Source organism: Miniopterus natalensis, chromosome 11, assembly GCF_054644295.1.
Source record: "Miniopterus natalensis isolate mMinNat1 chromosome 11, mMinNat1.hap1, whole genome shotgun sequence".
Classification (NCBI taxonomy): domain Eukaryota; kingdom Metazoa; phylum Chordata; class Mammalia; order Chiroptera; family Miniopteridae; genus Miniopterus; species Miniopterus natalensis.
This window is the reverse complement of record NC_142091.1, coordinates 24,567,351-24,594,156: the sequence shown is the minus strand read 5'-3', so window position 1 is coordinate 24,594,156 and position 26,806 is coordinate 24,567,351. Positions and strand designations below refer to the sequence as shown.

The window sequence follows — 26,806 nt, the reverse complement described above, 5'->3', positions numbered from 1 at the left end:
TACTATCCCTGCGGCCTGCCCATCTGTCCAAAATTAAGGCCACCTTTTATAGATGAAATTAGCATAGCAGTGGTGGTATGTTTTGGAGCCATCTCTTTTGAAAACAATAAATTAAAAGGAAAGAACATAATTTATGGTAGAGCTATGAGCAGGATTCAGGACATGCTGTGCTGCATTAGTGATGGTTTGTAATCTCTTTTGAAGAAACAGAAGGACCTTGTTGAAATGAAGGGACCATGGAAGAACCAACTCTGGTATTAGGAGGCCTTGGAGAAAACAGCATGGTACCCACTGGAGCCTTGGTGTTCTCGGCTCTGCCCTGGTTGGCTGCCACTAAGAAGCTGCCCTGAAACTCCCCAGCCTTTCACTGACCTCTCCTCAGATGTGCCTTGCCTCTGGGGACACGGACCACATTCTCTCTCCTTCTTTAAGTTTTGGCTGCTGGCTCATGGCACCACTGGCTTCAGTCTTTCCCACTGGTTCTTCTGCCGTCACTCCCCCCACAGTGTTGGTGCTCCCCGTTGGTGGCCCTCTCGTCTCCTATTGCTCTCCCTAAGTGGTCTCCACTGTATGGCTTCATCTGTCATCTGTCCATAATGACACAATTGCTTTCCTGACTTTCCGACCTGTATCCCCACCTGCTAACAGGAAATCCTCGCCAAGACGTTCCGCTGGCTCCCAGACATAGTATCTCCAACACTGAACAGGTTTTCTTTCTTTGCTAAACCTATTTCTCTTATAATCATTGGTCTTGGTTAAAGTCTTACTGTTCCATCTTCTAAGCTATGAATGTCTGTGTTGTCTTTGATTTCTTTCTCCCTTCCTGTTCAGACCAGTCCCTCAGCCCTGTTGATTCTACTCCCCAGGGTCTTTGGAATTTGTCCTCTTAGTTGTCCTAGTCTACTCTTTGTCATCGGTCATTGAACTATTTACATTAGCGTCTTGCTTGGACTTCTTTTCTCCTGCCTTGTCTCCCCATGCGCACTCTCCAGCCCCATCCGTAGTGTGTCTCTACAAAACCTCAGGTAAGATAATGCTGCCCTTCTGCTCATGTGGTGGTGAGTCCTCCCCATAATCCCCCATTGCCCATTAAGTCCTTCCTCTTGCCCCCTGCTCTCATCCCCTGGACTACCTGTCATGTCAGAGACGTGCACTTTCTTTCATGGCTCAGCCTTGGCTCATGTCCTGTCTCCTGCCTAGGATGCCAGAGCCCTTTGGCCTTTTCGTTTCTGCTTGGCAAATTCCTATTCATCCTTCAAGACTCATTTTCAGTGGCGTTTTCTCTGCAATCTTGTCTAAAGAAACCCCTCTCACTCCTGTAAAATGACTTTATCTCTCAGCTCTCAGGGCATTACACCACCACACCCCTTATCACATTGCGTCATAGAAGTGCATGTGTCTGGGCGCAGGCCAACTCTAGACATTGAGTTCCTGAAGACCAGAAATTCTCTTACTTATTTCTGTATCCTTGGCACTCAGACACATAGTAAGTGTACAATAGACACCTGCTGGGATATGTTTTATTTATAGGAGCCTCAGCAAGACTTTTGATCGGGGCAGTTGGGGTGCCTGGCTCATGGTGACAGCTGTCTTGTGGAGACCAAATACATGGTGCAGGTCTCTTGGTGCCCAGTGAGGGGCACTGGTGCTCTCAAGCTTGCCCTCCTTTCCTCTGATTCTGACTTGACAGTTCATGAAGGTTCCATGTTTGCAGGCACTCTTCTTCTTCCTGCACTTATTTATGTTGCACAACACTAAACTGGGATTTATGAATAGCTACTTCAACAACACACTCTGTCAGACTCCTGTTATTAGTTACAGCTACTTATTACAGATTTATATGTGCCATAGATTAAACTTTCTCCCAGTTACAGCTCTTGATTTAGTGAAATACAAAAAAAGAACAACAAAATGGGTTGAATCTCATATCTTTCAATTCCTTCATACGAAGAGGTTTTTGTGGTACCTTTGTTTATAATTAGATTTAAGCCCATTAGTCCTTTATATAGATAGTTTCATAGATAAAGGAGTAAAAATGCTAAGTAAAAGAGCGTCTCCTCGGGTGGGCTTTATGTTCCTTTAGGGATGGGTAGGAAGTTCTCTGGAAGAGCAGTGTCCTTGGAGTCTGGAAATTTGGGTTCCAGGTGTGGTCCTTTAGTTTTGTATTTTAATATTTTCCCTTATGTTAACTTTGAATAATAATAATAGTTATAAATTGCCATACAAAACATAAGGGGCTTAAGTTATGCTTAAATTCACCGCATTCTGATATTGGTACAGAAGGATTTTTCCAAAGTGACATCAGATGGTCCAATCAGACTTGTGAGTCTGCTATTTACAGGATCCTAATGTAGCCCTTAGAGGGCAGACGGCCAATGAGGGCAGACGGGTGTGGGTGAAATGAACTACATGATTTGGTAGACATGAAATTTGAGATGCAGAAAAGGCTGCATTGAAGATAAAACCTTCACACTTGGAATGTCAAAGAGTCAGTGTAACTAAGGCACCATTGTGAATGTCAGAGTCCTACTTTCATGCCACTTCTTTCTTTTAGTTTGAAAAGGAACTTCAGAGGATTTCGGAAGCCTATGAGAGTCTTGTCAAGTCTACCACCAAGCGAGAGTCACTGGACAAGGCCATGAGAAACAAACTGGAGGGCGAGATTCGAAGACTTCACGACTTCAACAGAGATCTCCGAGGCACGCCAGCTTCCATTCATATTCTGTCTACCCCAAACCTCCTGTGCAGCCAACAGGCTGACTTCAGGTCCAAATTGTGTGAGATGACCTTGGAAATCCCAACCAGCTGGGGAAAGGGCACTCAAAGAGCAGAATTGTTATTTTTTGCCTCATAGGTTGTAGGTTGCAGCACTTAGCCTGAGAGGTAACAGCTTGTGTTAGAAGTGAGGGAGTATGTGTGCAGCTTCTTCTTGCTTGAAAAGTACTTAACAGTGACTCGTGACTATGTGAATGGGAACATTTGAAAAGACCAGTGTTCAATGCACAGCCTTTCCTAGGTGAAGCTGAGTCATTGGTAACATGCTTTGAAAACCAATACTGAACACTTGCTTAGTATAGAAGACAGACTACGCATGTGTCCCTCTTGGGGAAAAATAGAGGCCCACAGTTGTATATTTATGTATATACTCCCTGAAAGCTGGAACCACCTATTGCAGGGTCTTGGCAACCTACAACATACAGAGTGATTTAACCCATAAAATTTAACTTCACTTTCAGTCAGCAGAGCCATTTTTCAATTGCCTCGTATATAGTCTGTAGTAGCTAGAGCTTATTTTTTCTATTACTACAAACCTTTTTACCTTGGGTATCATATACATTCAATGAAAACTTGTTGAGCTGAATTATTTAATTGAATAAATGAAGATTTACCAAGTGTTTTGAGCAAACGTAGACCTAACTCGTAGAATTTTTATCCATTAGTTCATTTTGACTTTTTGGGGGGTATTTATTTAATTGTTGTTCTAATTTTGGGGGGTTAAGATGCAGGTAGCAGTCATGGGCTAAAACAGAGGGCTCGTGGTCAGGGTTAGACTAAGGCTGGGTTTGAGGCTAAGGAGAGTCAACCCCTCTGCAAGGACTTCAAATCAGAGGTTTGCTCATAGGCAGCAAAGTGTTTTTTCTCAGAATCTGTTCTTAGCTTCCTCCAGCTGGTGCACGCCTTGGCATTCCATTGCATAAAGGCACAGCGTGGCATCTGAAGACTTCTCTTGACATTTTGGAATGTATTGTTCCTCCCCAAAGTTGTTCAGTTTGGGCTCCTGCCCGAGCATCTTTTCATACCCAGCTCTTGGCTCCCATGTCATTTCTCGGTTGATGATGACTTAGTCCCACATGCACTTCTTCCTAATCATTTTCTCTCTGTGCGCAGATCGACTGGAGACGGCCAACAGGCAGCTGTCCAGCAGGGAGTATGACGGGCACGAGGACAGAGCCGTGGAAGGCTTGTATGCTTCCCAGAGTGAGTTTCCATATGTATCCATCCCAAAGTCAGTATTTTTAAAAACCGGGGGCCTTAGAAAAGAATCATGTTAAGTTTAAGTAGGTTTTGTGCTGTGTGCTTGTTGTTTTTTAATTTAGCATATAAGCTATTGGGCCTCCCAGGTCTGCCAGAGACAAAGCCAGAGTTGTTAGGTATTATTTCAATAATGTTTATTCTGACCTTCTGACCTGGGCCACCTAAACGATTCCATCATATATCTCTATCTGCGATTCTTTTTGCCGAAAACCATTGAGCCCGTTTCTGCCAAGAATAAAATGAACAGTGGCTTCCTATGCCTCAAGATTTGTTGGGAGAATATTATATTAATTTCACCAGAGGCAAATGATAGGATCAAATGGGTTTTGAGAAACCATTGGTCAGGGTTAGAATTTTTGCAAATTCATTGTATAAGTCAGAAATGTAAAGATACAACTTTCTTTTTTAAAAGCTGCTTAGAAAATGGAATTCATTTCTCTGTCATAAATCTCAACAACATGGTAAGTTAAGTGTTTCCGAACTAAAGACAGTTCAAAGAACAACGTCATTTATTCAGGTACTGACCATCTGTTGTATAATGGAGTGATTTAATGCTTGGGTCCTTCAGTACAGCGCTATATCTTCAAGGCTGGGAAATAATTGGCTAAATTTCCAAATTTCCAATACTGTTTGGTTGGGTTAAACTCCTTTGTTTCCCCCAAATTTACTCATAATTGCACTCCAGTTATTGGTCTCAGCTTCATTTTTTTAATTCTGTTTTGGCTAACGGACACAAATGCTATCCAGGGCCTTGGCATCAGATCCTTTGTCATCCTGCAGTAGGTGAACTGGCCTGTGCTCCAGATTCACATAAAAACTCCATCAGCATCTTGAATTATTTACTTTTCTAACAGAATTTATCTCTTCCTAAGGGTTTGCCACCTCATCTGAAAAATGAGTCACCTGTGCTACCTGCATTTAGTACCTGGCTTTCAGATGATCAGCTGCCTGTGGAGTCAGTGTCCTTGTGACAGTTATGTCAGCAATGTCGCTCTGCTGATCCTCTGCCTTCTTGTCAGGGGATATTATTTTCTCACTTAGTTCAGATCAAAATGGGAAGGCCAATTAGTTCCATCTGATGGGCATTTGTTCTAGCCTCGTGGCCCAGGCTGTGCTGATGGAATGGCAGGGTTTGGTGTTGTGTGAGTTCAGAAGCTAAAACATTAATAATGCAGGCAAAGAGGCCCTTCCAGCTTCATGGCAATGATTCTTTCTGTGCGAGCGTGCTCCGCTGTGTTCCAGAGGCATAAACGAGAGTCCAGAGGCATTTTTCACTTGTTACAGGTATCTTATTGTTGACGTGTGATGTAATTGAGCCTAGACAGGGCATTTGAAGTAGGCTTGCTAACAGTGATATCTAACCAATTTTTTAATACTTGGCCTTTACAGGACCTTTGTGCCATTGACACACTTTATAACTATTTGCATTAGCTTTTCCTCTCTTGGTATGGCCAAGAGATGGACTCGATATGTTATTTCAAATTTACAGATAGGCATTTTTCTTAGTGAGTTGTAAGAACTCTTTATATAGTAAGGAAATTAGCATGTCCCCTGCCATCTATGTTGCAGCTATTTCTCCCAGTTTTTGTTATTTTTTTACCTTTGATGATAATGTCCTTTAGTTTACAGAAGATTTTTTAGTAACTATATTTATACCTTCTAGGTTTTATGTTATGCTTAGAAATGCTTTCTCCAGCTCCAAGATTATAAAAAATATGCACCTATGTTTTTTTCAAAGATATCTATGATTTTATTGTTTGCAAGGCTTATATTTTAGAGGCTAGGTAGGAAGCAACAATAAAAGAGATTCTTTAGGAACTAACCTGGAGGCAAGGAACCTAGTTAACAGATATTTTAGTATCTGGGCAAGTGGAGTAGAGAGGTCCTGAACTAAGACAGAAGCAGTGATGGAGAGTAGGGACAGAAAAGCAAGTGACAATTAGTAGGACTTGGTGACCAATTGAATAATGACAGTAAAAGAGAGAAAAGAATATGACAAGAACAACTAGGTATATGGTCACTCTTTCCAAATACACAGCAGAAGGAACAGGTTGGGATTAGATGATGAGTTAAAGTTTGAACACGTTGAGTCGTCTCACCCTTTGGCCGGTAGCTGAGTGAGCAGGTATAATAACAATAGGTGCAGACATGCCCAGAAGGCGAGCAGTGGGCGGTGCTCTGTCAGACTTTCATTGTAGCATGTGGGTACAGAATGGCAGACATGAATTACTACCTCTCTTCATAGTTACTAACGTGTTCCATTAGCTATATATTCTTTTGAAACTCTATTATTAGAGCACTTTTCAAATGCCTAGTAATCATAATTATAAACATTGTGCACTCAAGAGGAGCCATCCTTTTCAAATGAATCTTTTGAGATTCTAGCATTTGGCTAAGAGAGCAGCAGGCCTGCCAAAAGAGCAGTGATTTCTCTGGATAATGCATAGCAAGGAGCTGAGGCTCAGTTGGGAAGCCTCTGACAACCACCTTGGCCAGTGGAAAAGCTAGAGGGAGGGTAGAGAAGAATATGTTTGGCTTTTTTGCTAGGTGTTCATGGGGAAGCTAGGAGTTCAGGTCCAAGAACACCCAAGGCACTCACAGTATGAGCTGTCAGTAGGACTTCTGTAACGCCCTCTTAGTTAATGGAAGGGGAAGGCCCTTCCTGTCCTGATTTCCAAATTTCCCTGCTGTCCAGGGCAGTTTTCCTTCAAAGACTGAACTCTGCTCTTTAGTTGGAGGCTGATGAAGGCGTTGGTGGACTGCCTGGGCAGCCTCCACTGAACTGTGCAGGTTGAAGGAACATTACACAGGGTGATTATTGTGCTCCTGTATGTTAAAAATCTCACTGAATTAAGTCCTTAGGACTTTGGTGACTGTGATGGATTGTTTTCTCTGTCACATATGGGGTTGCATTATTGTCACTGGAGGAATTCAGAGTTTTGTGTGTTTGTTTTCTGCTTTTACTTGTTTGTTTTTTCAAATATTTTTGCAGCCAAATTGCTCCTAAAAAACAAGACATCCTGTTTGGTCTGGCTGTGTGACACTAGGGCTTCTTTGTCCTTTAACTTCTCTGACTTACTGAGATTTCTGTTTTTTCTGTTCGTTTGTCACCCACACGCGCATGCATACACAGATATACCTGCTCACACGCACAAACACACACACAACAGAGTTAGGCCACTGTCACTAAAGGCAGAGCCCTGGGAATGTCTGTCATTCTTAGCACTGTCTTCTCAGTAAGTGAAACTTTTCACTGTTTCTTTCTGAAAATTGATAGCGTTGTGGAATTTCCATCATTGTTAGGCCAGAAAGCCACAAAAAACCCCACCAAAATTAGATGTGGGGAAACTAGATGGGTAGAGGTGATCTTATTACTTGGGTTGAATGGGGCTCATAGCTCTGGCATGATTGTTATTCCAGGATAAATCAGGTGGTGTTCCAGGACGCCCAAGAATTTACCTCTACCCTGTTGGGCTACTTCAGGCCGTATGGGATTCAGCATATTTGGTTAAACTTAAGTCTGTGTGAGCTAGATTCTGGCTGTTAAACTGTCTCTCTCTCTAAGAGAAGATTTTTTGAGCATTCAGTTATTCGTTTAAATTGATGAGTAATGCGTGTCAATGAGTCAGAACTCATATATACTTTTAATTTTCCTCATAATTCCCATGGGTTTAAAAGTTAACAACAAAGAAGTGTGTGGGACCACTTTGTTTTAAAAGTAATGGTAATTTAGCATTTTTAGTGAGTCTTGTAATCATCATCTTACCCTTGAATTTTATTTTAGATACTTTGATTTTCTGTCTCTTACAGAACAAAAGAGACTGAAATAATTTCCTCTGCTTTTGTATTTCTATAAGGGCTCGTATGAAAAACAAAGCAGAAATTACAGTGACATAAACGTTAATTCTGTTGACCCACATGGAGCATAAGGAGGTCATTCTGAATCCCCATTGGGTTTCATTACATCACGTGTGGGTTAGTCAGGCTTCGTCAGGGAGGACAGGTTAGGTGTTGCCACATGTGGGCACGCTGGTTTACCTCCCCGGGGCGCAGCAGCTCCTCACTCAGTGCAGAGCTCCTGCTACAGTGCAGAGCTCCTGCTACAGCGCCTACTGTCTGCATTCTGTGGGGCACCATTTAGTTGCATGGATCTCCTCCACTAGATGGGAGAACTGTAGGCATTCTTTTTTTTTTGTTAATCTTCACCTGAGGATATTTTTTCCATTGTTTTTCAGAGAGGTGGGGGGGAGGCGGGGAGAGAAACATCGATGTGAGAGAGACACATCGACTGATTGCCTTCTGCATGGGCCCTGGCTGGAGGTGAGGAGCGGACCACAACTCAAGTACGTGCCTTTGACCAGGAATCGAACCCGAGATCCTTTGGTGCTCAGGCCATGGCAACTTTAGGCATTCTTTACCAGCACCCATCACCAACCCTCACTAAAACACCTTGCGTCCTTATGTCCGTGAAGCCTGCCAAGGTGGCATCACTTAAATCAAGAAAATTGTCTTGCCCTAAATTAACTGATTCTCCTTAAATACGACCCCTACATTTAGTAGGACTATGCAGTTCTAAGAAGTGAAAAGTTTTGTAGTCACGGCCTCAAGCAAATAATTTTGAATTAGTTGCTGCATCTTCTAACTCCTGGGCTCTCACTGACATGCTCATGACCCCAAGGTAGATGCCTAATCCCCCTGCACCTGCCATTTCCTCTAAAGAAACAGGGATAAATCTAACTCAGCCAAGAGAACTCTGAGGAAGAACCAGTGATAGGAAGTGAGGAGAAGATTTTATAAAATACATCCATTCTGCAACACTTCTTCCTGCCTCCTTCCATCCTTCCTCCGTCTATTTTAGCACTTACCTTCTCTGGAAGGACCTGCCACTTCGCAGGGTGGGGAATGGTCTGTGTTCCCAGAGAATACTGGTGTGGCTCAGAGAGCCATCCTCAATTTGGGAAGCAGAACATGTGAATTCAAAGCCACTTATTCAGTCTTGACAGGCAGCACTGAGAAACTTCAAACCCGCATGACAGCCAGAAGTGCACCTGAGCTTCAGGGCATCTGTTTATGTGGAAATCAGCGTGACTCAGTGAGCTGGTTTTCTGTGCATAAAGAACCGGAGTGGTTAAAGAATGGTCTCCGGGCCCTGTGTTGGTGTCTGGTCTCTAGCAAGTGAACATGACTTATGATTTATTTATATTGGCTTGGCACTCCTGTTTGGGGATGGAAACTTCAAGTGCTTATTACCATCCCCGTTCCTTGCACTATGTAGCTAGTTGGATGGATGGAGTAAGCACAGACTGAAAAGCATGCTGAAAGTCATTCAAATTCCATGTGGCATCAGGGAGCCCTCACGTTCCCTGTCAGTTCAGAGCCAGGAAATACACTGGTTCAGGTCTCAGCTTAGATGAAATGGCAGCTGCTCAGGGAAGTCTTGAGAGAGGGTCAGGTCTTCCTTTGATATAATCCCCCCACACCCTGTGCTTTTTCCCTTTTAAACACTTTTCACAACTGTGAATAAGTAACTGTTTGCATGCCCCTGTTCTGCCTCCCCTGACTAAACTGTGTGCACCATGGGGGCAGGGGCCCTGTCTGGCACCCTCACCTTTGTAGTCCCACGTCACTATGTTTCCAGAGCCTGGCACCGCACCTGGCTCTTAGAGGCATTTCATAAATATTTGTTGGATATTGAACGACATGATGGTCCTTATCATTTTTTCAAATACTTATGGCCTACTTTCCATGAACTAGCTGTGTTCTAGGCTACAGGTCAGCAAAGGTTTTCTGTAAAGCGCCAGGTGGTAAATAATTTCAGGCCGCAACCACTCAACTCTATCCCTGTAGTCGAAAGCCGCCATAGGTGATCTATAAACAGACAGGAGCGAGTGCGTTCCAGTGAAACGTTATTTACAGAATCAGGCTGTGGGTGGATGTGGCCTGCGGGCCATTGCCTGTGACCCCTGTTCTAGTCATGGGAGGGAAGAAAAAGAAGGCAGCTTGGCATGAGGGTAGAAAAGAAAGACCTTCAGAATTTCTCTAGATCTTACTTTGTAAATTGCCCTACTTTATAAATTAGGATGCAGTTGTTATTCTTTCCTGGGAGTGTTTCACGGTCATCTTTTACTTAAGCCCCAATCAGGTGAGCATGACTATTTTCATTTTAGATAAACAGACACATACAGATGTAGTCACAAACCTTAATTATTCAGTTGGGACTCAAAATTGGCTAATGATGGAAGATAGGGCTGGGCAGGCCTAGCCCTGGGGTTAGTCGTAGTTAACTGCCGTTATAGTGAGATTTTAGGGGTGCCTCTCTCAGCAGTGCCATATGTCTTACCATAAGCTTCCCACTGTGAGATGAGGTCTGCAGAACTTAAATACCAGGGTTGGAGAGGATCTTAAAGGTCTCAAGTCTGGTTTCTGGCAATGTATGTGTCCTCTGAACTAGAGCTCATTAAGAGGCCATTTGATTGCCACCGGGAATGACAGTTTCTCCAGAGGCCATTGATCTGATGGTTAAAAGTTTATCCTCAGGTGGAGTTGTAGGTTTGCTTCCCCTCAGGTCCTGGCTCAGGCCAGCCTGGATGTCGTCACTTTACAACAGTAACGGCTGCCAACACTCATTGAGCACTCGCTGGGAGCCAAGCACTATGCCAGCCTCCACAGGCGCATTGTCTCTATTACAGGTATTGAATAGGCGAGGATGGTGAGACATACATCAAGCTGGTGAGTGGAGCAGACAGGTTTTGAACTCAGGTCTTTGAACCCAGGTCATCATTCTGCTGGAGCCCAAAATCAGACTGAGCTTCTGTAGGGAGCCACTTCCTTTTTGTTAATTCTCACCCGAGGATATTTATTTTTTCCATTGATTTTAGAGAGAGTGGAAAGGAGTGAGGGAGGGGGAGAGAGAGACACACATCGATGGAGAGAGACACATCAGTTGGTTGCCTCAGGCACGAGCCCCTACTGGGCCGGGGAGGGAACCTGCAACCAGGAATCAAACCCTCGCCCCTTCAGTGCAGGCCGACTCTGACCACTGAGCCACACTAGCCAGGGCAGAGAGCCACTTCTTGAGTACCGGAGAGGTGGAGAGAAGTGGTGATGTGAGAGGTGGCAGCGGTGGACTCTCATTGGTTTTAGAACTCATTGAGTGTGGCCTCCACGTTTCACTGACGAAGAAGCTGCAACCAAGAATGATGAAATGGTTTGCCCAACGCCCCTTAGTTGTTTCATGGGTAAACTATTATATTTTCCTTCCCTCCTCCAAAGGTCGTCTCTGTTGGCTCTGGAGGTGATGAAAAATTTCACATTTTTACCCCTGGAAGTATCCAGGGCAGTAAGTGAACGTAAATAATTTTTGAATGAAAAGTCTTCTTTGGATGCAAATTATTTAGCCCAGTACTGTGACTTGATAATATTGTATTCAGGCCGTCTCAGGTGAATTCTAACTACTGGAATTTGTAGTTTGTCTTTCTGATTTCTACATCTGTCTTTGAATCACAGCCAATTATAATAAAAGGCCTAGTTGGATAGTCTAGTGTATTGCCTCAGATATAAAAACAAAAAATTATTGACACCAAAATAGAGTTGAGATTCTTAAAAAAAATGTTCTTCCAAAATGTCTAGGCCCTGGCCAGGTAGCTCAGTTGGTTAGAGTCTCATCCCAATACACCAAGGTTGCAGGTTCATTCCCCATCAGAGCACATACAAGATTCAACCAATAAATGCATAAATAAGTGGAACAACAAATCGATGTTTCTTTCTCTCTCCCTTCCTCTCTCTCTAAAATACATAAAAACAAAACAGGAAGTGACAAAGTGTCTGAAATTAGACCTTTTGTTCTCTGGATGATAAAGTAGTAACTCTGCTGTAGTTTCTTACAGTTCGTTTTTTAAAACTATTTTGGTTCACGAATTGTAGTGAGGGCAGACAGCTGTATCTTAATGGAATCTGAGAACTTTGAAGGGACAAAGTGTTTGTTTTAAGTCCAGGAAATTTGGTCTTAGACCATTAAACATAAGCTTGCATCTGCTACTAATTTTCTTTTTTGCTTACAAAGACTGGTTTGGTTAAAAAAAAAGGAGGGGAGGGATCTGTTCAAAGCAAGTTACAAAAATGACAATGGGAGGAGTTGCAGAAGTTGAAAAAAATATGATTGCAGGCAACACATTGCTTTCTCTGATCAACCCAAAATGAACCATTTTTTTTACCCATGTATAACAATTTCCCTAGCATAAACTTCTATCTTTGGGCCAGGTTTTGGTGTTAAGCCATTCAGAGGGCACATTTAAAAAAACATAGTTTTATATATATACACACATATTATAAGAATGCCTTAATGCCTTAATTAAAACAAACCTAGGTATATAATATATAATTAATAATATTCCTATAAATATTTAGGAATTTATTTGGGTATAAATACAATAAAATAAATGTACACGTTCGAAGTATACAATGTGATGAAATGTAACAGCTGCCACATCAAGGCGCCGCACCTGCAGAGCCTGTGGAGTTCTTCCTCTCCTCTCCATGTGAGCTGGCGCTCCCACCACCATCTGTCTGCCCACGTTCTCTCTTCACTACCTTGAGATCATTGCTCTTTGTATTATGTCTGGTTTTTATGGTTGTTTTCTGCATGAGTGCCAAGTCGTCTGGTAGGGTCTTATTTTGTCATACCTGAAAATAGAAGTAGTCTGTTGTACATCTCTCCCTCTCTCTCTTTTTTTTAAATTCTCACCTGAGGATATATTTTTCCATTGATTTTTAGAGAGAGTGCAAGGGGAGGGGGGAGAGAAGGAGAAACATCAATGTGAGAGAAACACATCGATTGGTTGCCTCCCCTGGCACAACCCCTGACCAGGCCAGGGGTCAAATCTGCAACCCAGGTACATGCCCTTGACCAGGAATCGAACCCGTGACCCTTTCATGCGCAGGCCAGCGCTCCAACCACTGAGCCACACCAGCCAGGGCTGTTGTACATCTTTTTATATTAAGAAAGGAAAGGCAAAAAAGGACTTCTGTTCTGTGGTGGTTAGAGAGTTTAAGTCTTCAGGTTTGGTTTCTAATTGATTCCCAAATATGTGTCTAGTCAAAACCAAATGCCCTGTGCATCCTATATTTATGTGGCATTATTAATTCATTGCCTGCTTTGTTGTTAAGCTCGCAGCAGTGATATGGAAGTAGCAGAACATTTTTATTTTAAGTAAAAAAGAAAATAAAGTGGAAGGTTGAAGAGTACATGTGGAAGCTGAACTGGATGAATGGGTGTATATTCAGTCAAGCAAGTTTGCAAGCTACATATGTAAAAAAATTATGAAGGTTAACAAAAAACTGAATTATACCTCAGTGTGTAACTACAGTTTCTAGAAATAAAATGCAGACTACAGAAAATGACTAAATTCAAGAGAACTTCTGCTGATACTCAAGTATTTTACCACATCTTATCTGAGATATTTTACTTTTGGTGCTACAAACTCACTTTGGGCCTTGACACTAAAGAACAATAGGTAAATTATATGGGGTAAGAAAAATGTAATAAGTATGTGAAGACCAAAATGTTTTCCTCCATTAGATCAAGAGAAGGTTTGGTGGTTAGGCTTAGTTATTTCCCAATGACAAGTGTCTGAAGATGGTCATTTTAAAATTTTATTTTAAAGACTGAGTTAGAATTTGATTGTGTGCCAATAGCATCCTCTTATCCTCTTGCCTAAACTGTATCTCTTCATATATGAAACACTTCCGCTGTCTTAGATTCTTAACATCCTACAAAGACAGAAGGGTGTAGACACGCTACGAAGTGAGCGGGTGAGGAAGGACGAGACAGAGATGCAGACTCTCCCTCTGTACCTGGAATACAGGGCGAAAGATGACCAGCACTCGTTCGAGTACTGCCCCCGCTCCAAAGCCTGTGTGCGGGCCCCCCCATACAAGGGAGACCTGTCTTGCTGAGGGAATTGGAAAACTTCATGCGTGTGTAGCCGTTAGGGTAGGCCTTGAAAACTAATTAGTATTTCAGAGCAATTTTGCTGCCATAGTACTATGTAAAAGGGAAAATTTCTATTTTCCTGTTAAATTTGGGCAACGAAGTTTGAATAAATCCTTCACACTTCAGGCTTTGTCTCACTTTCTCATATGGATTCGTCTCCAAAAGATTTCTTTCCTGCATTTTAACAACAGCCATTTCCACACGTCTTTGTTCCTCTTTGTAATAACTGGACCAGTGGCTTTGAAACTCAGAACGCTTGTTTAAAAGAAAGCTTACTTGGAAGCCCAAAATGTAAAAGGCACAAAAGCTGAAAAGCAATTTTGGTTGAGACGGGTGCATTTTCTAGCTCCCCCTCCTTCCTACTTGGCCCCGACGTCTCTTCTGCCCCTCCCTTTCCTTCTCTCTCTCCCAGGGCTCTGCAGGACAGTTTGGTGTGAGCTCCTATTCTTAATTTTCCATATTACAGAATTCATTTAAAAACAGTTCTCTCAGCTATCTAAGCTAGGCCCTCACTGGAGTGTTCCTGTGTTTGTTAATAGACTTAGTCAGCTGCCCACTCACAACCTGTCTCCAGTTGCCTGGTGGAACCATGGCAACCTGCAGTGGCCTACAGGGAGGGACCACAGAATCTGAAGACCCTTTCTGGAAATAACCAGGTTCCTTATCTGAGCAACTTTACCAGCAAATTTTAAAAAGACAACACAAAACCAACCCAGAAGCTTATGGGTTAGCTTTGTATTATATTACTTTTTCATTGCTGAATTAATGAGTGACTTTTAAAGACAGATCATCTTTCACATGGTTTTGCATCACATAAGCCTCATGTGAACAGATCTCTCTTATGTGATCTAAACAGGGTTCGGTTTGGGTTAGTTTGGGGTTCTCTTTCTGGGTTCATCAGTTTGACTCTCAGACTGGGGTGAAGGAGTGAGGTCAGATATTAAGAATGAGTTCTTGCCCTGGCCGGTGTGGCTCAATGGTTAGCGTTGGCCCGTGCACTGAAGGGTCTCAGGTTGAATTCCTGGTCAAGGGCACAATCAAAGGCACATACCAGTGTTGCAGGAGGTAACCAAGCGATGTGTCACTCTCACATCGATATTTCTCTCTTTCTTTTTCTCCTTCCCTCCTTTCTACTCTAAAAATCAATGGAAAAAAGATCCTTGGGTGAAAATTAACAAAAAAAAAGAATGAGCCCTTGAGTGTGGAATATCTTTGAGGCAGAATGAACCTAAATAGTTTTGCAAATAGTGAAGTAAATGAAATGCCTTCCTATTGACTTCCCACTCCCACAACCTCAGAAAAAAGAAATTACTTTTGGTGTCCACAAGATCTTGTGTCCAAATGGATCCAGCTCCTCAAGTACCCCGTAGGTCGTAGCCGCCTGCGGAATGGACTCCTCCCCAGCATCTGTTCCGTATTATAAGATGCGGCGCCAGGGAGCTCAGGGCCGAAGGATCCTTGAGGAAGAAGGAACAGGAGGAGAAATTTTAGGGAGGGATAATATGGTAAATAAGTGCTCGGACATCTTTTCATCCAGAGAATCCATTTGTCAGCATTATGGAGACGTTTCTAGTTACCGGAATTAATGCCATTAGTGTTGGTCGGCATCATCTTAAGGCTTTATCAAGTTCTCTTGATAGAGAAGGGAGTAGAGGCGTAAAGAAAAGAGTGTCTTAGGGATGTTTTTGTTACAAAAGGAGAAACCCACTTGAGCTGGCTTAAGCCCAAATACAAGGACTGTTTTTGAAGTACATAAGTGTGTGATGGAGACCCCAGGCAGGCCTCCCAAGGGCCAGGGGCTGGCCCGTCAGAATCAAGATATAGTTTGTATTTAGGGGCCTGTGTGTGTCTCTGTTTCCCTCTGTCCTAACCATGGACTCATGTCCACCTTTCTCAGCCCAGCTGCGTGATTCTTCACTTTGGAACAGCTTTCTCTGTTTCCAAAGCACATGCTGGCAGATGGCTGCTGGCCTGTGAGCTAGGTGGCCTCTCTGCATCACTGCCTCTCCCAGGCTCTTACCTGCAGGTCCCCAGATGAGAGACTCTGACTGGCCTAGCTCGGGTCCCCTGGCCCTCCGGGCTCAATCCTATTAAACAGGAGTGGTGGACGGGGCAGGTGAGAAGGGCTTTGTAATGCAGACAGGGCTTCTTGCCAGAACTTAGCCCCGTGGATGGAGGACTGCGGTCGATAGCGCTTCAAAGCAGAGAGTTGTCTGAGCAGACGTTGTGAAGGTTGTCTGCCTCATACGGATCTCCAGATTAAGAAGCACTTGTCTCTGGCAGGCCTTCTCCGGGTGAATCTCCAGTGCTGACGGGGCCCCTGCTGTCGCACACAGATGGCCTGGGCACTGTCGGCCACATGCCCCGCAGCCTCCCTATCCAGCCTCTCCTTGGTCTGTGGCCTCTTCTCTGCTTACGTCCTTTAAGCTCTCTTCACTCGGAGAGGCCTAGAGATCCTGATAGCATCAGTCTCACCCGTCAAAATGAGACGTGTAGTCATTGGCATTTTAGAGGTTTGTTGGATCATACCTGCCTCCTTCCATTAATTCTGTCCCACTGCCCCCTCTTCTCATATCTAAGGCAATAGTACCTTCCTTGAGAAGTGCCAGAGAAATGACTGCAGAAACAGATGCCAGAATGGGCTAGTTGTGCATTGTTTGCTGTGTGAGCATATGGGATTTAGAGCTGGAACAGAATTAGCTTAGTCTGTGTTTAAGTGTACACAGATGCTGTGTGTGCACATGCGCACACACACACACACACAATCCCGGACAGATGTAAACCCGCAAACAACCGGCCAGTTACAGGGTCAAACCTTGGTTCCAGCTGAAAGAAGAGAAGAGGGAGAGGAAGACCTATCTTTACCTTTCAAACATTCCAGGGAATTAGTCACCCTTTGGCCAAGCTGGCAGCAGCTGGGCTCCTCGGTTCCTCCAGCTACATTGGCCTTAGGGAAAAACTCATCAAAAACCTGTTATATGAAGAAAAGCCTAGAAATGTATTCCTACCTGAGAAGGGTCAGGTTAAAGCTTTGCTCTCCTCATGAGCTCCAGCTACAAGTTGGAACACTGAATTCAAAACTAGCGTTGCAGCACAGGGTGCTGTGACCCCCCCACTGTTAGTCCCCACACGCACGCCCAGAGGTTATTAGGGCCACCATCCCATGGTTCAGCCAGCAGTTAAGCTTAGTGCTCAAATAGTAATTGCAGAAACAGTTTGAACAGACTGTCCACGTTGGACCTTATCCAGAACTGGCAAAGGGAAGGAGGGTCAGGTGCAAAGAGAACATTTTTGAATACTGGGCCCAGTTCTGGTTTCCATCCACTTCTGCTCTTTCCTCAAGCAAACAGATTAACCTATGGATAGAGGCACAACAGCAGCTACCATTTGGCCTTATACAAGTAGCATAGCTCTTGGCACTTCAGTTTCCTCAGTTGTCACGTGGAGCTCAGTTGTGAAGTTCAGGGCACAGTGCCTGGGATGTAGTAAGCCCCCAGAAACATATGTTAGCTCTTATTACTTAAGTATCTGTTATGTGCCAAGCCCAGTGGTAGGTATTTTACAGAGAGTCCTGCAAAATCGATCTTACTAGTTACATCTGAGAATGGAGGCACAGAGGTGAAGCCACGTGTCCACGGTGAGCCCATAGTGAAGGTGCCAGAATCAAACCAGGTCAGACTGGCTACAAAGCCTGTGCCATCGCTGTGGCTTCCAGAGTAAATAGTGTATGAGCAGGCATCCCTGTGTAAATGGGATCGGAGCCATCAGGCCAAACAACTCCCCTCTCCATGCAGCCTGGGGTAATTCATATCCACTGAGTAAACAGACCCTTCTGGGCAAGAGTTCCCTTGTGTCAACTTGCCTGTTCTAGGAATTCTCAGTATATACACTGGAGCCCAACCAAAACGTCAGTGTGAGGCTGACCTTTCTTGGATCTCTCCCAAGGGGCTTAGCTAATAATAAACTGAAAGAACTTTCCAATGAGGTGGTTTCACTCATGGGACTCTCCCTTGACATCTCCCAAGAGATGACTTTTTAAATAACTCTGACATACCTCAGCCCCAAGTCTCCAGGGAGTCAAAGGGGCACTGGTATCCCACCTTATGGGATCCCTGCTTAGGCACCCCCTCTCCTTGCCCCCCAGCTGGAATTAGATGTCCTCTGTGTGTTCTCCTGATGCAAGCACCTGTTAGAGCCACTTGTTACATCCCTTTGCCTATGTCCTTGCCTCGCTTCCCACCCAGTTGAGCGCAGAATGCTATGTCCTACTCACCTTGTAGTCCCAGAAATTAGCACACTTTTCAGAACAACAGTAACCACAGCATTATCAGAGTTAACATTTACTGGGCACTTACTCTCTGCATTTTGAAGTAGGTACTATTGTGATCCTCACTTTAAAGGCAAGAAAACTGAAGCACAAAGAAGTGCTTTTAGCTACAAAATCACAAAACTGTAAGTAGTAGAACTGGATCTGAACCCAGGCAACTTGACTCTAGATCCATGCTTTTAACCAGTACTCTGCAACGTTGCCACGTAGTAGATGCTTAATTAATTGACATTTGCAAATGGATATGCATGTGGGGTATTTTGAGAAATATGATATGACCTGTGCCATACTTACCTGTGCAATAATGAGCTGCCTTACAGTGGAACTCTTCTGTACTTCCCGCTCCTGTTCTGCAATTCTTTATCTCTGCACGCTTGCTCAGGGGAGGCCGTATAGAGCCGTGTTTGGGACATGGCTTAGATCAAGATGCAAGTTCTGGCTCTACCATTGGGGAGCATCGCTTCTGTGGGCACAGCACTTATCCTTTCTTAGGGTCATTTTCCTCAACTGGAAGTGGGAATAATAGCAGTACCTATCTCATACAGTAAACTTAAAGGAAATAATAGTATAAAGGGAGTAATATGTCACCGTTTTGGAACACAGTCATTTAACAAACATTAGCTGGTTTGGTTATTAACACTCTTGTCACGCGTGTTTGTTTTTAAAACTTTATTATCAAGAGCACTACTTCTTACCAATAGATAAGGATTTCTGAGCCAGGTGAGTGATACTGAGTGATACTTCTTCAGTCTGAAGTCTAAAGTCACCAAACTCGGATATTGTTTTGACCCATGAATTCCAGAGGCCTGCAAAGCATTCCAGATCTAACAGTCTTCACCTATTAGTGTCCTGTAGTGTACACTGTGAGGTTCCGGTAGCTTGGGCCGAGAAGGGGACCAGGGATGTCTGTGGTCTGCACCAGCTCTCTGGTGCATGGAGGCCACACAGGGGGAGCGGACAGCTATATTACAGGGTTGGATACCGAGTACCAAACAGCTAACACCTAACAAGAGTTGCCACTCACTATTGTACAGTGGCAATGAACTGCACACATGGTGGAAAGTCATTCATTCAACAGTATTCATTGACCTAGGCATTGTTCTAGACTCGGGGAATCAGTAATGACCCAAACAGATAAAATCCTTGATATTTAGATTCTTTTATACTTTATATGCATTATCTCCATCCACAGAGTCGCCACAACACTGTGATGTAGGTGTCATTGTTCTCATTTGATAAATGAGGGAGCTGAGGCTCCGAGAGGTTAAATACTGCACCTCAGAGCTGCCAGGTGGTGAACCTGGGATGTGAATCCAGTTCTCCCTGATGCTGAAGTCTACTCTTTAGTCACCATATGATACTACTAATCAAGGAAATAGCAAATGCTGGAATCCTCTGTGTGTGTGTGTGTGTGTGTGTGTGTGTTGGAGGGGAGTGGTATTTGTTAATTCAGAAATCTAAATAGTTGTCATCATAACACAGCAATGATTGTGATTATCGATTTGCAAACTGCAAGAATCTCTGGTTGTGGCTTCTAGTCTTGAGCTCAGTCTGTTGTGTCCTTGGCTGCCCTTAACAGAGAGAACTCTTATGCTTAGGTTGATAAGCAGGTAGGATCTCTGAGATCCAGTGATTCATTCCCAGGCATGCCTGCTGAGTAACTTCTGGATGCCAGTGGGCACCATGCCCATTGAGATGTTGTCCAAGCCCAGGGAGCTGCGGCTCAAATGACAGTGACTCTGCACAGAAAGAATAAAGTGCACTGGGCTGTTCAGGGCTGTGGATGGTGAGGCCCAGAGCCTGTTCCCCATGGACTTGGAAGGAAGTTTCAGAGGCAGCATTTCAAATGCCACTGAAGGGGAGAAGGGGGGAGGGCTGCTGGACGTTGCAGTGGAGCATAAATAGCCCAAGAGGAATGCTCTGTTCTGGGTCAGATCTTTGGGGCCTCACTCTGTTTCCAGGGGATGCTACTGTTTCTAGGCAGCACAGCCACTACTTAGCTTTACAGTGCTGCTCATTCAATGTGGCAGTTCTGAAGCTGACCCATTGCACTCATCCCATTGACATAGCCTCACAATGCAAGGGCGGTGCAGTCAAGCAGGAAGGACGTTGCAGTGGGACATCAGAGGGCCCGGATTCTGGCCCTGGCTCTGCCCCAGCTGCCGGGGGACCTTGGACAAATGCCTTTGCTCCTGGGTTTTCCTTTTCTTACCCATAAAGCAAAGGGGGCGGAACTGGATGGTGATGTTTCCTATGATCTCCTTCCGGCTTCAAAATTGTGTGTTTGTTAACTGGGTATTTGCAGCCTAAAGTGTCCTTTTTACTCTTATGCCCTGCTTTCACATTTCCTGCTCCTTAAGCACAGGGCTCTCTCTATTGCTTCAGTGCCCATAGGGCTGGTCCTTTCAGTTGCTATCTATTGGTAAATTAATTAATGAATATACCAGGAAATCGTGAATGAATGAAACCACTGTCACATGCTGGTGTCGCTCCCAGACGTTGGTTCTCTGTGTTTCAGTGTGGGTTGGTAGGACTGAGATAACCAGGATGAGACATTCAAATGGTGCAAGCACATAGAAATCAGTTTCTAACTATTGCTGCTGCTCTTGTAATTATATGCTCATATTTTTAAAATATGGAATAGTGTGTATAGGGATTTGTAACCAACCCTTTTTCAATAATGAAGATTTTTTTCCTCATGTTTCTTATATTCACTTATTTTAGTGGTGACATCCTGACCTATGAAAGGGCTTACAGTAGTTTATTCAACCAACCCCTTGTTCTTACACACTAAGTCCACTCAAGCTTTTCCATGTTATAAGCAATATATCCAACCATTCTGATTTATAAAACATACTGCTTTGTAAGAGGAAAAATGGTTTCACTAAATAATGCTGACCCCGTGACACTATCGGCCCGGCCTGCTTAGTAAAACGGGAAGTAGGGCATCTGTGGGAAGGTGGGTGGACGTGCTGAGCACAGGGCAGGCAGCCTTTGCTCCCACATGCAGACAGGATCACCATCAGTTACATCGTCAGTGAGAGGAAAGCCGCTTTCCTAAATCCAAAGCAATGCCCCTTTTCTTTCTTCAACAGAAGTAAGAGAACATGTGGGGCCAGGTCCTACGGGAAGGGGATCCAGCCAGAGATGGGAGGCCTGGGTGGAAGCTCCCTTCTGCTGCCTGGCCTCAGACCAAGAGCTTAAACTTCTGGACCTTGGTTTATTTTTCTGTGAATGAGAATATTAGCACTGTTGTTAGTATTTCCCACCCTCTCATCACTGGTTTGCAAGATGGGAACAAGGGGAGGTTGTAAGCATAAAATGAAATCAGAAGTAAAAAGTTAACTTGCAGCCTTAGCGTGAATGTTGTACAGAAGCGAGTTTGGGGGGAATATGGGGTCACTGGTTCGTCTCTGGAACCGCGTGTATCTAGAGTTAACAGTGCTTTTTGAGAAAATCCTTACCTCATGCACCACAACTATTAAGAGGGAGCAAAAGCAGTAATTCGACCCTCTCTTTTCATGCTTCTTATTTTTAATCTTTGCCAGATGTAGACTGGCAGTTTGCCCAGAGGGGGACCACTTTCTGATAGATGTAGTTTTGTTCTTGTCTCCCTTTTAGACAAAGAGTTCTTGAAGGAAAAGGAGAAGTTAGAAATGGAGTTAGCGGCAGTGAGGACTGCAAGTGAGGACCACCGGAGACACATTGAAATCCTCGACCAGGCCCTGAGCAACGCCCAGGCCAGGGTCATCAAGCTGGAAGAGGAGGTGAGATGGGGTGAGAGGGCTGGGGGGGTAGGTGGCAGAGCCCCGAGGGCCTCCATTTCCATTTTCTAACCAAGCATCTTCAACCAAAGCCAACTCCAAGGAGTTGAGTCGGGGGAGGGATATAAGAGACCTCCCAAATAAAAATGAATAAAAACAGAGCTGATCCAACCCAGAGCCAGGCAAAGCACGAAAGGCGTATGTGAATACCATCAGCAGAGAGCTCCCTCAGCCTCAGACACCACTGGCAGCCCATGGGTTGGCAGGTGTCCAGGGCTGGAAATAAATGGAAGGGCTGGAAACCACCGGTGGCTGTACAGAAAAGGGACTTTTTTTTTTTAAATAATTCAATTGCTCTGCTTTTGTACTGGACTCGATTGCATTAAAAAAGGTAAAAGTCCTCTGATGGGGGTGGATGCCACAGCAAGCCTGTCTCCAGTTTTCATAAGTTGGCCATGCAATGACTCTCCCCGACCCCCAAATCCAGGAAAGTTTGATCCCACTTAAGCATATGGATGTAGTAGTTTCTGATGAGATTAACCCTTAAATTGTTTTGTTAGGTAGACTTTTCCTTTAAGCCTGACTGTGGAAGTAGAATGATCACTTCTGAGGTCCGAGCTAGGGGATTCAGGCTGTAGACAGTGTCAGAGAAGGAGGAGAGGTCTGCCCGGGTAGGCAGGAGCCATTGTGGAAAGTAGAAGCCCCAAGTCTGGAAGACGCATGACCCAGGGAGTCTACACGAAGTACTTCGCTTGGTGCCTGACATGTTGAAAACAGTGCTGTTATTAACCCAATTGTTGCTGCTGCTGTTGAAAATAAAAAGCTATTCCTTCAGAAAACATCTCCTGTTGCCAGATAACCCAGTGTCTCAGCAAACTTCCACTTCAAGGTTAAAGCAGCTAAAGGGGAAGATTGTTAAGTCTACAAGGGTCTTGTCCATTAGAAGCCTTTTCAACCCCTTAAGTCCTATGTGGAAACCACAATTTTAATGCTAGCATCAGCAGTCTCAGGGCAACAGCCCCAGAGTATCCTTGTCACCACTGAGGAACTCATTAAATAGGAAAACATTTGCCACAGAAAGCGACCTTAGTCGCTGAAGGACAGGGGGTCTGCTTTGAGACCAGGACCCCTTATTATTGTTATAATTGAAATCACTTATTAAGGCTCCTTCTCCATGTGTGGAATGAAGGAAAGTTATAAATTTTTTAATCTTTTTGTTTTAATATTTCTATGAAAGGAATAGCTGTGAAATCCTTGGAGATAGGCTCTTTTTATGATCACCACTGTGGATCTTTTCTTGTTGTTATGTTTGTATACGGTCTTTGTGTGTAGCCTCTCCAAATGTCTCATGTGTCTGGCTTCCAGTCGCACTCCTTGTTCTTATTAAGGTTCCTTTTGAAGGGCCTGATTCAGTCCAGATGGCTCCTGCTGTGTACTTACCGTAACTTCCCATGATGGTCAGGAGCTTGCACTGAGTTAGAATTGTGACCCCAGGACAGCTGTATCAACTGTGTAACCTTGAGTAGTCACTTAACCTCTTTCGTCCTCAGTTTCCTCATCTCTTAAATGGAGACAATAAAAGAGTTTGCCTTGTACTATTATTGGGAGGTTTAAATGAGATACTACATATAAAGCACAAAGCTTGGCATGGTGGTGCTTCAAAAATGTTGGCTGATATCATTGTTATTATTAATCATCTTCATCATAATATACTCCTAGCTAGACTTAAGACTGACATAAAGTTAAATGAGAGAGACCCATGCCTTCAAGAATCTTGCAGTTGATTAGGGATAAAATTCATTCATTCATTTAACAAGTATTTATTGAGTACCTACTGGATTCCAGGCATTGGGGACACACAGTGCACTCTGCCCAACAGGGACCAAAACACTTCTAGCGCCTACAGACTTAGAAAATTGCACACAGTCTAGGACATGATAAGTAGTACATAAATGGTACTCACAAAATAATCTGATCAGGTGAGGTGTTTAGAACAAGAACCTGCATTAGTAGGTCCTCACGTGCCTATTAAACTGAATCAAGCAATCCAAAGCACAATGAATGAAAGGGCCAGGTGAAAATTGATTCCAAGAAGGTATAAAGTTGCCGTTTTTTCCACCACCCCCTCCTTGAAAGATAAGAAGCACCTCCACTTATTCCAGTGGTGTTGGCTGGGATGTAGGCGTAGCTCATGGCAGTGCAGCCTGCTTAAGTCAGAACCCACTTCACAGCGAGCTCTTAAATCACCAGCGTGCTCCAACCTGCCAGTGCAGTCACAGGTTGAACCCAGGATCTGAGTCACCTGCAAGGCATTTGCACACCCAGATACTGAATGACAGGAAATGGCATCTGGCGTCTTCTCACTCAGGACCTATAAGTGCCTCAGCCTGATTTTTGGCACCACCCAGTTCCCAGAAAGTTAGAACCGTGCGCAGGATTCATGATCTTGGCTCAGGCTCCTAACTGGAAGACACAAAGTGTGAGGTTTTTGAAGTTGTTCCTCAGAATTCTCGGTCGATACTGGATGTGACATTTCCATAAATCATTTTTACCAAATTCCCATCTCCTCGGTGATTGTGTTGAGTTCATTATGCCCTTCCTGCCTCTTCAGGGCTGTCAGCTACTTGTCTATAAAGGCTCAGACCTTTAGAAGAAAGTTATTGTACAAATATCTAGAGTAAGAAAATTTTATATCTATTCACACATACATGTACATGGGCACACGTGCATATAAACACACACAGAATCCTCTATTATAATAGTAATTTATAATTATTATGGAAAATTTGAAAAATGAAGAGAATAAAGAAGATGAGAAGTGACTATTCAGCCACACAGATAAACATGGCTAATGCTTTTAAGTATTTCCTCAGCCTTTTTTCCTTCACAGTTAGAGTTGTGATAATGTATATAATTTTTTATTTTGAATTTTTCAGTTAACAGTATAGAATAAACATTTCCTCATAACATTAAAAACTCTTAACCCCATTTCCAATGCCAGCAAATGCTCTGATTACTAAGCAGGAACCAAGGATTGAGCTCAGAGCTGTACAAATAACTGAAGTCAGGCGCCCCAGTAGGATCTTCAGTTCCAAGCATCCCAGTCGCATTAGGTATAATTGGTGGCCGCGTCTAACCCTTTTCTGTCCCAGCACATGGACAGGAGTGGGGCGGGTATAGCGCTGGTAGTTTAAGTCCAGCCCCCAGGCAATCTGAGCCCCACCCCACCCCCATGTTGAGAATCGCTGGTCTGAGCTCCGTGCCCCTTCTTTCCCCTGCCCAGCTGCGGGAGAAGCAAGCCTACGTGGAGAAGGTGGAGAAGCTGCAGCAGGCCCTGACCCAGCTGCAGTCCGCGTGTGAGAAGCGAGAGCAGATGGAGCGGAGACTTCGGACCTGGCTGGAGAGAGAGCTGGACGCTCTGAGAACCCAGCAGGTGAGGGGCTGGGGGGCCCGACAGACAGCCGGATGCACACGAGCCTCTGCTCTGCGCTGAGGGTGCTGAGGATGCTGAGGCAGAGAACTCCCCGTCCTAGTGAACCAACAGCGGCCACGGAGGAGCCGGGCAGTCCGCTCACTGGAGTGACAGACGTCATCACAGAGAGTGGTGACCCATGGGGGCTGGGCATCGGGGAATGTGGCCTTAGACAGCTTCACAGAGGAGGACATTTGAGTTGGACTTTGAAAGATGAGTGTGTTGGGGGTTCCGGGGAAGAGCAGCAGAGGCGGAAGGAGAGCGTGTATAGGAGAGCGGCGTGTCCCGGCGCGGCGGGTTCGGGCCAGCTGGGTGCAGCTAGCAGGGCACAACGCCCAGTGAGGCGCTGGCGAGGAGGGGATGGCCGGCTGTGGAAGGCGTTTGGTCAGGTGGAGAGACTAGACTTCTTCCTTTAATTAGCAGAGCCAGCGACTGGGAGTTTTTAAGCTGGAGAGGAATATGTCCAAAGGATTGGGCAAAGAGCCCTCTGGTGGTGTCGGGAGGGTCTGGAGAGGCAGATGGTGACGTGAGGGAGGCAGGCCTGAAGGCTCTTGGTGTCACCCAGGGTGTAGTGACATGGGAATTCTCGGGGGAGCTAGCAGAGGGTGAGACTAGTAGGACTGATCATCAGTGCGTGTTCAGAGGTAAAGGAAAGGAAGGGGTTCAGGACTATCCCCGGAGTATAATATTGGCCATAAGCTCCTAATCCTTCTGCCTCGCCTTCTTTATCCTGGCAACAGCTATTAATATAACTCAGCTATGAATAAGCTCAGAGTAGAACTCCCAGCCCAGGGTCCATGTGCCTCAGCAAAGGGACAAGTCCTGCAGGACAGCTCTGTGGCTGGACTGGGATCCACACAGACCGGGCAGACTCATGGCTCCAGAGAGCGCCCCGGCTGGTGTATCGTCGGCCAGTGTGGTGGGCAAAGCCCTCCCTGCAGCTGATGAAGGGTGTGCCTTAAGTTGGGAACCAGGGGAATGCAAGACGGCTCCATGGAATTATCTACTGGATAGGGCACAGTGGTTGTGGTTGAGACACTTGAAAACACTTGAAAGCGTATGCTCGGGCCAGCCCAGCCCTTTCTCATGGCAGGCGCCCTGGGTGTGTGTACTTGGCTGGAGGAGGTGTCAGTGAGATTGCCCAGAGCATAAGGAAACCCACCCGGCCGCCCACCATCTTGGCTTAGTTGTTGGCTCGTAGGGAAGGGTGAGTCTCT

General features: G+C 44.6%; 1 protein-coding gene across 5 annotated transcripts in view; it reads left to right on the top strand.

Moving 5' to 3' along the window:
• AMOTL1 (angiomotin like 1) overlaps positions 1 to 26,806 on the top strand; it is a 144,492-nt gene that overhangs the window by 99,343 nt on the left and 18,343 nt on the right. For all 5 annotated transcript variants that reach the window (XM_016206775.2, XM_016206778.2, XM_016206777.2 and 2 more), the window contains 4 exons: positions 2,555 to 2,699; positions 3,889 to 3,978; positions 21,975 to 22,120; positions 25,401 to 25,550. In XM_016206775.2, coding sequence (XP_016062261.2) covers positions 2,555 to 2,699; positions 3,889 to 3,978; positions 21,975 to 22,120; positions 25,401 to 25,550 — 531 coding nt within the window. The remainder of the gene's footprint in view (positions 1 to 2,554; positions 2,700 to 3,888; positions 3,979 to 21,974; positions 22,121 to 25,400; positions 25,551 to 26,806) is intronic.